Below are 12130 nucleotides of genomic sequence, written 5' to 3' on the forward strand. Positions count from 1 at the left end.
AAGCGTAGCGTCCCGGGAGCGCCGCCCCTGCACGGGCCCCTACGCCTGCGCGGTGGAGGAGGCTCGCCGGGGGCGGGCGAAGCCGAGGCTCCGCCTTTCGCGGGGTCCCGCGGGGGCGCTTAGGGCCAGGCCCCGCCTCCTGCCGAGGCTCGGGCCTGGGGGCGGAGCGATCGTGGCCTCTGGTATGGGCATGCAGTTGGCTGGGCTGCGTCTTCTAGGTGGCAGGGCGGGCTCAGCTCTCGTCCGGGCGACTGCCATCGGGTCGGCTGCATCGGCGGCGGCGAGAGCAGGAGGGTATCGGCGACGAGGAGGGGAGTGGACGCTCGGAGGGGCCTGCGGTTTCAGAAGCGCCGCCCCAGCTATGGCCCCAATCAAGGTGACCGCTGGCCGGGCTCTGCCTGACCTCCCCTCCCGCCCGTCTTCCCAGTGTTCTCCGTCCCGGTGATCGGGAGGAGAATCACCCTCTTTCCTGCCCTCCGGACCGCTGCCCGCCGCGCTGGACTCTTCCGTAGTTCTTCCTCATCCCCCTCAGCGAGACCCCGTGCATGCCCCATATCCACCCGTCCCCCTTTCACTTCCACCCTGCGACACCCTGTGACGGGTCTCCACCATTTTCAGGCGATTGAATACCATGGCCTCCTGCGCCTTCTGGAACCATCTCCTTTGTCCAGGACCCCCTTTCAACCCCCATACATGTCCCTCCCCCCCCCAACCCCGTACCCTCTTGTACGTTTTTGTTCTATTGCAGGGCATCGTTCTTCACCCATCGTTTGAAACAAGTATTTTTTTGTGAAAGCCAATATTGTGCCTCCTCCCATTCCACTTCTCCCGTGGCTAATTCCCACTCTTCTCCGAGTCTTTCACCCCTCATCTGGAACCATCCCCTGCTCCTTGCAACCACCCCCTTCCCCTTCCACACTCTTCTGAGACCTCCTCCTCCTCCTGCTTACTCTTCCTCCCAATCCCTGACACGCCCTTCTTTTGCTTGCCTCCTCTGGCTCCACGAAGCCCTCACACACTCCCAGGCAGACCGATCCATCCCTTTTGAGAGATTCCTTTTTAAAAAACGTTCATTTATTTGTTTTTGAGAAAGAGAGAGTGGGGGAGAGACAGAGAGAGAGAGAGGGAGAGAGCGAATCCCTAAGCAGGCTGCACGCTTTTAGCACGGTGCCCGAATCGGGGCTCAAACCCACAAACCGTGAGATCGTGACCTGAACAGAAATCATCAGTCCCACGCTTAACCAACTGAGCCACCCAGGTGCCCCGAGAGATTCCTTTTATTTTATACTTCCCTCCCAACCCCGTCTCCTCCCCTCCCCCCTCCCCCCTCCCTACAGGCAACTTTCTCACCTTCCTTTGCCCTCCGTTTTCTCTTCCTGGGGGCTGGATGCTCAGACCTGGCCGGGGCCCTCTCCCTCCTGTTGCCACGGTCTCCTCCTCACCCCCAAATGGAGCCCTTGCCCTTCCTCCCCTGCCCATTTATCCCACTTCATATGGTCAGAAAAGTGGGTTGTTGACTCAATCCCTTGCAACACCCAGAGAGGCCTTCTCTCCCTTTTTCTGTTGTCACCAACAGGCTGGTAAAAGGAATAGGGCCACCTTGAAACCTGGGAGTAACTGGCGGGTGGGGGTGGGGAGGGGAGGGTCACAGGGAGGGACCTGTGGAAGCTTGGACAGGTTGGGACGTTCCAACTCTATCAACTCCAATCCACCAGGAGCAATTGCCAGGTCTGGTTTCTTGCCCTACCCTTGGCCTCCCTTATGCACCCCCTCATTTCCCTCCCCATCTAGTCAATGTCCCCCGGTAACTTACCAGGTAACCAACTAACTCCTTACCAAACCCTTCCCTCTAGGTAGGAGAGGCCATCCCTTCGGTGGAGGTTTTCGAAGGGGAACCTGGGAACAAGGTGAACCTGGCAGAGGTGTTCAAGGGCAAGAAGGGAGTGCTGTTTGGAGTCCCTGGGGCCTTTACCCCTGGCTGTTCCAAGGTGAGAGCTGCCTTCTGGGACTCCGCAGTTGGAGTCTTGTGCCCACGTCTGTGCCGTTCGGCTGTGTTGTTCGTAGGTCTTCCGCGTAGTCCTAGGGCAGTTTGCAACAAGAGTGTGCAGGTGAGGGGCCCCTGGCTGGCTCAGCCGGTTAAGCGTCCGACTTGGGCTCAGGTCATGATCTCACAGTTTGTGAGTTCGAGCCCCGTGTCGGGCTCTGGGCTGACAGCTTGGTCCGAGCGTGGAGCCTGCTTCAGATTCTGTCTCCCTTTCTCTCTGCCCCTCTCCCATTCTCTCTCTCTCTCTCTCTCTCTCTCTCAAAAATAAACATTAAAAAAATTTTTTTTTAAAAAGTAGGCAGGGGAAGGACACCAGAGCCTTCAGAAAATCTGGGGAGGCTGTGAAACAGTAGCGGTGCCAGGAACGTGGGAGAAAAGGGTTTTGTAATCAAATCCAACATCTCTTATTGATTTTGCCGGCGAGGGGCTCTACGGAAGACCTTTGGGACTGGGGTAAATAAACTATAGTCCTGTCCACAGGAAGTTCCTGGTGGCCACAGACCACTTAAGTTTGGATCCGAGCTTCCTTGTGGCCAAGGCAAGAAGGAAGTGTGGCTTACACGCTTCTCATTGTTGGATCAGAGGTGTCAGAGAGGGAAGTGAGAGTGGCCTGGAGATCAAGGGGAGGTTGAAGAGCCGAGGCAAGTATCCCCGGGCTGACCCTTCGTTTCCCCCTCCTAGACCCACCTGCCAGGATTTGTGGAGCAGGCTGAGGCTCTGAAGGCCAAAGGGGTCCAGGTGATAGCCTGCCTGAGCGTTAATGATGTCTTTGTCACCGAAGAGTGGGGACGAGCTCACAACTCTGGAGGCAAGGTGAGGTGTGGGTGCTGTGGGGGGGGTGGGGGAGGGGTTCAGGGGCCAGGTATGGGATTTTTCTTTTGACCTTTACTTCCTCCTTAGGTTAGGCTCTTGGCTGACCCCACAGGGGCCTTTGGGAAGGTGAGTGTACCCCTGCAACCCCCACCCTAGAGGGTGATCCCTCTGCCAGGCTTTGGATACAGGAACTTGGAGGCTAATACGGGGAGCAGCTGGGTGTGTGTGGGGTGGGGTGGGGGTGCTTGGTCTGTTCTGGAAGTTTCTAGGTCTTGTCTCTGCCTTTCCTTTTAGGAGACAGGTTTGTTACTAGATGATTCACTGGTGTCTCTCTTTGGAAACCGACGGCTCAAGAGGTAAAAGTGGGAGGGTCCCCCTGTGGGGTTCCCCTGCCGCCCCTCCAAGCTCCATTCCCAGCCTCCAGGCCCAGGCCGCTGCAGTTGGCCCGGTCTCTCCTTCTGGCAGGTTCTCCATGGTGGTAGAGGATGGCGTAGTGAAGTCCTTGAATGTGGAACCGGATGGTACAGGCCTCACCTGCAGCCTGGCCTCCAACATCATCTCGCAGCTCTGAGACCCTGGGCCCAGACATACTCTTTCTCCGCTTCCCAGTCTCACCTGCGCAGCCCCGGACAGAGGGCTCCGGTCCAAACCCAAGAGGGGCCAGTTCCCGGATGGGAACTTGGACCAAAGTTCTGCAATAAACATTTCTGGTTCACCTTTACTCCTTGGTTGTGTATTGCTGGTTGGTGAGGGCCAGGCCTGACGACAGTCACGGCTGTGAGACTATGGGCAGGGGCTGAAGGGGTGTTAATGGGGGACCCTGATGTAATTGAGGAGACAGTCGGGGAGAGCCTTTGAGTGAAGTGTTAGGAAGCAGAGAAAGGGCCAGTGGTCTGAAAAACAAGGGAAAGAACGGTCTGTGCAGAGGGAGTATATCTGGAAGGGCTCTAGGCGGACAGAGCTTGGCTCGCAGCCACGGTTTGATCTCTGGGTGTTGGCTGATCTCACTTAAAATGCTTATCTATTTACTTTTGAGAGAGGAGAGAAAGAATCCGAAGCAGGCTCCAGGCTCCGAGCTGTCAGCACAGAGCCTGATGCGGGGCTCGAACGCACAAACTGCGAGATCGCAACCTGAGCCAAGTCGGGCGCCTAACCGACTGAGCCGCCCAGGCGACCCTTGGCTGATCTCATTCAGACCCTAAACCTCCGGGTGGGAGCTTTGGCTCGAGGCACCCATACCACCTGGGCCAAGCTTTAGCCCCACCGTTCTCGTAGGTTCTGTTGAACCCCTCCCAGGAGCACCCTCAGCCCAAAAGGGCTCTTGGCGCCTTGAAACCACCTGACGGGGGTACAAAGGGCACCGTCTCTGGGGGCAGTACTGATTGAGTCCAGGAAAGCTTCCCGGGAGGGGAGTCTAGGTGAGCTGTGTGGGGAAGAAGATGCCGGTGAGGCCTGACCAGTGCTGGGTGTCCTGTGAGGGGCTGGGGGTCAGGGAGGCCATTGCTATCTCCGGGCCCTGCCTTCGGGGCTTCTGCCTTTTGTCCCTGGGCAGCCTTGCACTTGGCAGCGGGCGGGATTACTAGGCCCCTGCTGTGTTTAGGAGCATAGTCCTAAGGAGGGCAGATACTTAGAACTGCGTCTTCAGAGGTAGTCATCCAGTGGGGTGTAAGCTGTTACTGCCCTGTTCCGGCTCAGAGACTTGAAGCAAATGGGCCCAGCTCTTTCAGCCACTTCAGAGCAGCTCGGATTTGAGCCAGTCACTTGGCCGCAGGGCAGGCATGGGTGTGGGCCTTACTCACCAAGCGGGGCTGCCTTGCCCTGTGCCTTCCCTGCCGCGGCGGCGCAACCCCCAGAGCTGGTCAGGGCAGGCCACCCTTCCTGAGAGGTTGGGGAGAAGGTCGGGGAGTGGGAGGAGGGTACGACCTGGAGGCAGTGGCATCGAGGCCTTCTGGCAGAGGGAAGGAACAGTGTGGCCACAGGTATGGAGGGTAGAACAGTCCAGCCACCAGCAGCGCAGAGAGCAGCTCAGCGAGACGGGGGCAGGGAGGGCAGGGGAACCTTCTAGACCTTGGGCAGTAAGCTGCTTACCTTTCACCCTGTGGCCACCTCAGGCCAGTGAAGGATTTCTGTGCAGCAGCGACAGGTGAGTGTCATACCTGGGCTCCCACGGCGGGGGGGGGGGGGGGGGGGGGGGAGGGGCAGAGCTGGATTGGGGCCGGTGAGGGGGCGGGGCAAGGTGGCGAGTGGTAGGTAATACAGGGAGGGATGCCAATGATGGATGGTGGCGGCAGGGAGGTGGGGGCTGGGACGTGGAAACCTGTTGGACGATGGGAGGGAGGGCGAGTCCGGGGGGCCACCGGCTGGAGGTCTGAGGGGGCCGCCGGAGGTCTGAGGGGGCCGGGTAGTAGAGGTGATGTTGTGTGAAGGGGGCACTCGGCAGGGGGACCACCTCCCTACCAGAGATGGCCCACCCACTGACCTTTGTCCCTTCAAATCCCACAACTTGCCGCCCCTTGGGGGTCGTGGGCTGGGGCAGGGCAAGGGACCTCCCTCCCTCCGGTTTCCCAATCCCTCATAATCTCCCTCTACCAAGCTCCCGCTCACAGCCCTGTCCTCGATGACACGACAGCAGAAAGGGCCTTGCTTGTCTGGACACCGTCTCCCTGAGTCTTTTCGTTATACAGGTGAGAGTTTCCCCCAGGGTCACCTGTGTGCACCCCAGTGAGTGGTCTCGAGCCTCCTGAGAGCCGCAGGTGGAGACAGCACCCAAGTCAGCGGCTGGGCTCTTGGAGCCTCTTGCAAATGGCTGGCCAACGGCTCCCCCACGGGCTGCGGACCCTATTTCTCTTCCCCGCAGCCTCTCGCCATCAGGGCAAGCTGAGTCTCTGTCGCTACCCCTCAGTGGCCTCTGAGGGGGCTTCCAGGGCCTTGGTGGCCCCTTCGGTCCGCAGGGATGAGAGTCAGGTGTGAGTGGAGGTGGCCATACATCTCAGCTTGCTCGGGTGGCTGGTGTCCTGGGAGAGGCCCTGGATACCGGAGGGCCTGAGATTAACGACCACATTGTAAGAGAATCTGGTAGAGAGCCCCATCTCCAGGGCAGACCGACTGTGTTTCAGGCCTGTAGACAAGGGCAGGGCAGGCCAGGGCCAGCAGGTTCTGGAGGCCCAGGGCTGGACCTGGCAGGGCAGTGGGCATGAGCCGCCTGGGCTGTTGGTGGCCATAGGGCCCATGTTAAAACAAACCCTGAGACACTCGCCCAGCACATCTCCGGATAAAGCTCACCCACCTGTCCTGACCTTCCCAAGGGCACAGCAACTCCGACCCGGAAGGCCAAGGGTTTTGCTCGAGTTCTTTTTTATTTTTTTATTTTTAATGTTTATTTATTTATTTGGGGGCATAGGGGCAGAGAGAGAGGGAGGGAGAGATTCCTAAGCAGGCTCCGCGTGGTCAGTGCAGAGCCCAACGTGGAGCTCGATCCCACAAACCGTGAGATCACGGCCTGAGCCAAACTGACTGAGCCACCCAGGCAGCCCCAGGCGTTCCTTTGATGAGCTGCTGAGAGCTTTGCCCTTTTGCTTAGAAAATGCATGTTTGCACATATGGACACCTGCATGTTTTTTAAGCGTTTTGAGGACGTCCCCTGAAGTCCTTCCAGAAATTTCAGGTGAGCCCCCACCTCCACCTGAGAGGCATTATACAGAGTAGGGTCAGACCTCCTCAGGCAGGCTATTTAGTTTCCCTGACCCCACTTCCCTTATCTTTAAAGTAGGACTAATCATAGGGGTGCCTGGGGGGCTCAGTCAATTAAGTGTCTGACTTCAGCTCGGGTCATGATCTCGTGGTCCATGGGTTCGAGCCCCAGCTCAGAGCCTGGAGCCTCCTAAGGATTCTGGGTCTCCCTCTGTCTCTCTCTGCCCCTCCCCCACTCACATACTGTCTCTCTCTCTCTCTCTCTCTCTCTCTCTCTCTCTCTCAGAAATAAATAAACCTCAAAAAAAAAAAAAAGTAGGAATAATCCAACCCACCTCATAGAGTTGTTGTGGGGAACAGATGAGAGTTATGTAAAGCACTGGGCACAGTGCCTGGCATGCAGTCAGAACCCAAAACATGGTTAAAAGAGAAAAAGAACACAAAAAGAATTCTTTCTCTCCACCATGCAAGCCTGCATGTGGGTAGAGAAAGGGCTGGGAGTCAGGAGAGAGGTCAAACCTCAGTCCTGTCATTTGTGATTCCCGTGACTATGCCTCTCCGGGCCTCAGTTTTCTCATCAGTATAATGGGCTAGTGACCCTCTTATTATCCATATTATGTAGGTCCTCAGGATTCTCCATACATTGTCTGACGCCTGAAGCCTCACAGGTAAAGGAGGTAAGGGGTTGGGAAAGCATCCCCAGCGGTTGTCTTGGCCAGGCCCTAGAGTCAGGCGTGAGCTTCTGAGAGAAAGAGAGGGTTGGAGGGGTGCGGCATTCCTGGCCCAGACCAGGTTTGGGCTGTAGTTACGCAGGTACCATGATCGGGAGGGTGTTGACCCCAAGGGGGAACCCACCTTACTGGTCATGGTTGAGTTTTGGCCACATGGATGTTGAGACAGTAGAGACAGAAAATTGTGTGTGTGTGTGTGTGTGTTTATACAGCTGCAAAAGTTTGGATAACATCTGCGTGAATGCACAGATTTTTGGTGTTAATCAACATGCATATCAATCTGCCATCTTTGAAAACATTTTTTTAAACATTTATTTATTTTTGAGAGACAGACAGAGACAGAGCATGATCAGGGGAGGGGCAGAGAGAGAGAGAGACACAGAACCCGAAGCAGGCTCCAGGCTCTGAGCCGTCAGCACAGAACCCGACGCGGGGCTCCAACTCATGGACCGTGAGATCATCATCTGACCTGAAATCAAGAGTTGGACGCTTAACTGACCGAGCCACCCAGGCGCCCTGTAAAACCCACTCTTTAAAAGGGCACAGTTGAGGGGCGCCTGGGTGGCTCGGTCAGTTAAGCGGCCGACTTCGGCTCAGGTCATGATCTCGCGGTCCGTGAGTTCCAGCCCTGCGTCGGGCTCTGTGCTGACGGCTCAGAGCCTGGAGCCTGTTTCGGATTCTGTGTCTCCCTCTCTCTGACCCTCCCCTGTTCATGCTCTGTCTCTCCCTGTCTCAAAAATAAATAAAACGTTAAAAAAAATTTTTTAAAGGGCACAGTTGAGTGGTTGGTTAGTCTATTGACCAAGTTGTATAACCATCACCACTAGAGTGACAGATCTTGAATCTCGGTGCCTTCTGAGTGATGCCCGTGTGCACACCCTTATTTGGTTATGACAGGCATGTTCGGCCTTCTGGAGGTGCTGCTCGCCCCCACGTGGCCCTACGGTCACATCGGGTGTCTTGCTTGACCCCCACCCTCCGGCCCAGGGTCATCTCGGGGCCAGGTGCTGGGCTGGGTTCCAGGGACAGGGCGCCGAGGGCTCTGGGCACAGGCCCTGCCGGCACCACGTCGAGATGGGATTCCAGGCACTGAGCTCCTGTCCTAATGGAGCTGGCCCTGCCACCACAGCTCCATGCTCGCCTCGATGCGTTTGGGGTGTGACAGAAGGACTCTGCCCACTGGCCCGCCCTGCCACAGGGTAAGGGAGGGGAAAACGGCTTCTAGCTGTGGCTAAAAGATGGATAGACAATGCGAACAGAGGCAGGAAGGCTCTTCTAGGTGGTGGGAACAGCCTCGTTAAAGCCCAAAGGTGCGGGAGAGGAACGAGGTCTGGGCTGAGCAGACCAGGTGAGGGCAGGGATGAGATTTCATCCAGAGGCCACAGCTTAGCTGGCTTCCCTCGGTGGACACGGGGGTGTCTCCGGTATTTGGCGAGGGGAGGCTTCCGACACTTTCTATTTTCGTTTCTTCTTGGGCTCCTTCCTCGGGGAGCGTTCCCAAATGCTAGAGTGTTGGGTCCAAGGGCTCTGGAAACTCTGAGGCCGTTTTGACAGCCATCAGTGACGTGGGCTTCTCTCCTCACCATGTGCCAACCCGAGCTTTACCTCCTGGGTTTATTTTTGCCAGCTTGATGGATGGCTCATGGTATCTTGGAGCTGCCTTTAATGTGCGTGTCTTTGATTACGAGTGAGGCTGGCACCCGTGGGGCTTGGTGCTGCTACCCCTGTGCCTGCTAACTGGGTGCCGGCCTCCCGCCTTGCTCCCCCAGCATCCCCAAGGCAGTGGGGGAGCGAGGGGAGGGGATGCAGCTTTTGGAGTCCTCCAAGAAATGCTGGCTTTACCCTTAACTGTACCGGCTCCTATCCCCTCCCGCTGATCTCTGAATCAGCTGATCTCTCCTACCCCCTTCCTGATCTCTGAAATAGGAATTCGTTTGTTCAGAAGCATTAATGCGGCCGCCTTCTGCAGTTTGGCTCCTCCTCTTCCTGGCTCTGTGCCCTTAGGCAAGTGACTTAACCTCTCTGTGTGTCAGTTTCTTCCTCACAAAAGGGGGGTGATAATAACAGCCCCGGTATTTTACACACCTACGGAGGAGGGGACTGAGCGGTGAATCCACGTGAAGGACAGAGCACGGGGGAGGTGGTCGGTGCCCGTCGGGGCGCTCACGCGGGCACTGTGCACAAACAGAGAGGATGTAGAGTGAGATAAGCTATTAGGGAAAAGGACCAGGGTCTTTAGAAAAGGAAAATCTCTTCCGAGAAACAGGCCATCAAAGCAAGACCAGCAGGGTGAGAAGGAGCCAGACAGGGGGAGAGGGAGGGAGGGTGTGTGTGTGTGTGTGTGTTGGTGGGGGGGGGGGGGTTCGGGTTGGAGAAACAGCACATTCGAAGGTGTCCAGGGTGGGAGACTGAGGAAGCGGAGAGGGCCCTGCGCCAGAGGAGGTGGGGAGAAACAAGGGATCAGGCTGTGGACGGCTGGGGCCACTCAGCAGGGCCTCGGAGGTCCTGGTGAGAGGGTGGAACTCAATTCACGGCACAGGGAGAAGCCATGGGAGGGTTTTAAGCAGGAAAAGGTCATGAGGCAGTAGTTCCAAGAGACTCCTTGGGCGCTGGGTGGAGACGGGCTGGAGGAGGACTGGAGAGCTCGCGTCTGCCTGGGTAAGAGTCTCAGGATGAGGCCGAGTGAGTGCTCCCCCCCCCCCCCAGGAGTGTGGGGGCACCCTGGGGAGAGCAAGCCAAGTGTCAGGTGGTCGCGGCTGGACTGTGGCATGCTCTCTTTGGCTGCTGGGGCCCAGGTCCTGCAGGTGGCTCCCCGAGTCCCCAGGGACCTGGCCCAGCACTTGGGTGCATGGCCCTGGGTCCCGCCCTCCCTGGCTCTGGCTTCCCGCTGCCTCCTCCCTCCTTGGCGGCTGGTTCCGGCCGCCCCGCTGGGCATTTCTGCAATTGCCCAACTCTGGCTCAGCTTCTTCCACCCCCAAGCGGCAGAGAGGAAAACCATCCCTTCTTAGAGACTTGGGGGAGGGGGAGGGAGTCCCTCAGACCCAACACCAGAGGGCCAGGTGCCCAGAAGGCCCTGGAGGCTGTGTTTTGTCTTTAATTCTTGAGCCCTGAGTCTTCTGCTGAGGGAACTGGGCTCCTGGAGGGCCTCGGAGGCACCAGGTGGGGCTCTGGGCCTGCTGCAGGCAGGGGGCGAAAGTGGCTCTCTGACTCAGCCCTGGTGGGTCCCAGGCTCCGGCTGGACCTGGCCACCACTTGCCTGGCCTCCCTGGACTCTGCTTCCTCGAGCACCAGAGCCCTCCTGCCTCTGGCCTTTGGGGTTGGACCAGGGCTATCCAGAGAATTCAAAACCAGAAGGGAACTGGGAGATGGGAGATGCGATCCCTCCCACTCCTATCCTGTGCCGAGCCCCGGCGTGGGGGGGTGGGGTGGGGGGGCGGGATTGCAGGTGACTACGTTGTCCATTTGTCTGTCTGTCATTCTCCGCTTCTCGGGCTGACTCCCATGGATCCCCATGCCGGCAGTCGTGGGTATTGGACTTGCTTAAAAACTTCCAGAAAAAGATATCTGAGAAGGGGAGCCGTTGTAGCACTGCAGATGTTTAGAATATTTGTCAACAAGACAGAGTCTAAATGATGATGGAATAGCAACGCAGCAGAATACCGCGTCGCCATTAAAAAGGCCAAGGCCAGTGGCTCTGAAGAGAAATGAAGCAGATTGTAAAATATTTTGCGAAGCACGGAGGTGCACAGCCCTGCGTGTGTGGTTGTATCCACCTGTTACAGACGGACGTGAGCAGCCGCATCTCAGAAATGACATAGAACATGCTAACGGGGGGGGGGGGGGTGTCAGAGGGTAGGGGTTGGCAGTGATGAGGGCGAGACTTGGTTTCTTTTCTGTACCTTTACGCAGTCTTGGCGTTTTTGATCACGGGTCTGAAAAAACTTTATTTTATTATTTTTATTTATTTATTTTTTTTCCATCTATTTATTTTTAAAGTTTTCTGTGTGGACACATTTTCTTTCCCTTTTTTTTTTTTAATTTTTGTTTTTTAAATTTATTTATATTTTAATCTATGTCCAGTTAGCATATAGGGCAACGATGATTTCAGGAGTAGATTCCTTAATGCCCCTGACCCATTTAGCCCCTCCCCCGCCTCCCACAACCCCTCCAGAACCCTCCGTTTGGTCTCCATATTTAAGAGTCTCCTATGTTTTGTCCCCCTCCCTGTTTTTATACTATTTTTGCTTCCCTCCCCTCATGTTCATCTGCTTTGTCTCTTAAAGTCATCATATGAGTGAAGTCATATATTTGTTTTTCTCTGACTAATTTCACTTAGCGTAATACCCTCCAGTTCCATCCACGTAGTTGCAAATGGCAAGATATTCTTTTTGATTGCCGAGTAATACTCCATTGTATCTATATCCCATATCTTCTTTACCCATGCATCCATCGGTGGACATGTGGGCTCTTTCCATACTTTGGCTATTGTCTATTAGTGCTGCCATAAACATGGGGTGCATGTGTCCCTTTGAAACAGCACACCCAGTATCCCTTGGATAAATGCCTAGTCGTGCAATTGCTGGGTCGTAGGGTAGTTCTATTTTTAATTTTTTGAGGAACCTCCATACTGTTTTCCAGAGTGGCTGCACCAGTTTACATTCCTTATTATTTTTATTTTTTAATGTTTATCTATTTTTGAGAGAGAGAGAGAGACAGAGACAGAGCACGAGTGGGGGAGGGGCAGAGAGAGAGAGGGAGACACAGAATCCGAGGCAGGCTCCAGGCTCTGAGTTGTCAGCACAGAGCCCGACGCGGGGCTCGAACTCGTGAACCTCGAGATCACGACCTGAGC

The 12130-nt window shown here is 56.2% G+C and overlaps 1 protein-coding gene across 1 annotated transcript; it reads left to right on the plus strand.

Annotated features, from left to right (window-relative positions):
* Positions 1 to 81: 81 nt before the first annotated feature.
* On the plus strand, positions 82 to 3578 carry PRDX5 (peroxiredoxin 5). The gene is made up of 6 exons (XM_058689456.1): positions 82 to 376; positions 1854 to 1988; positions 2726 to 2857; positions 2945 to 2983; positions 3152 to 3213; positions 3323 to 3578. The coding sequence occupies exons 1-6, from the start codon at positions 185 to 187 to the stop codon at positions 3426 to 3428; spliced, it is 666 nt and encodes a 221-aa protein (XP_058545439.1). The 5' UTR covers positions 82 to 184; the 3' UTR covers positions 3429 to 3578.
* The last annotated feature ends 8552 nt before the right edge of the window (positions 3579 to 12130 follow it).

The sequence above is a fragment of the Neofelis nebulosa genome, chromosome 10 (genome assembly GCF_028018385.1).
Source record: "Neofelis nebulosa isolate mNeoNeb1 chromosome 10, mNeoNeb1.pri, whole genome shotgun sequence".
Classification (NCBI taxonomy): Eukaryota; Metazoa; Chordata; class Mammalia; order Carnivora; family Felidae; genus Neofelis; species Neofelis nebulosa.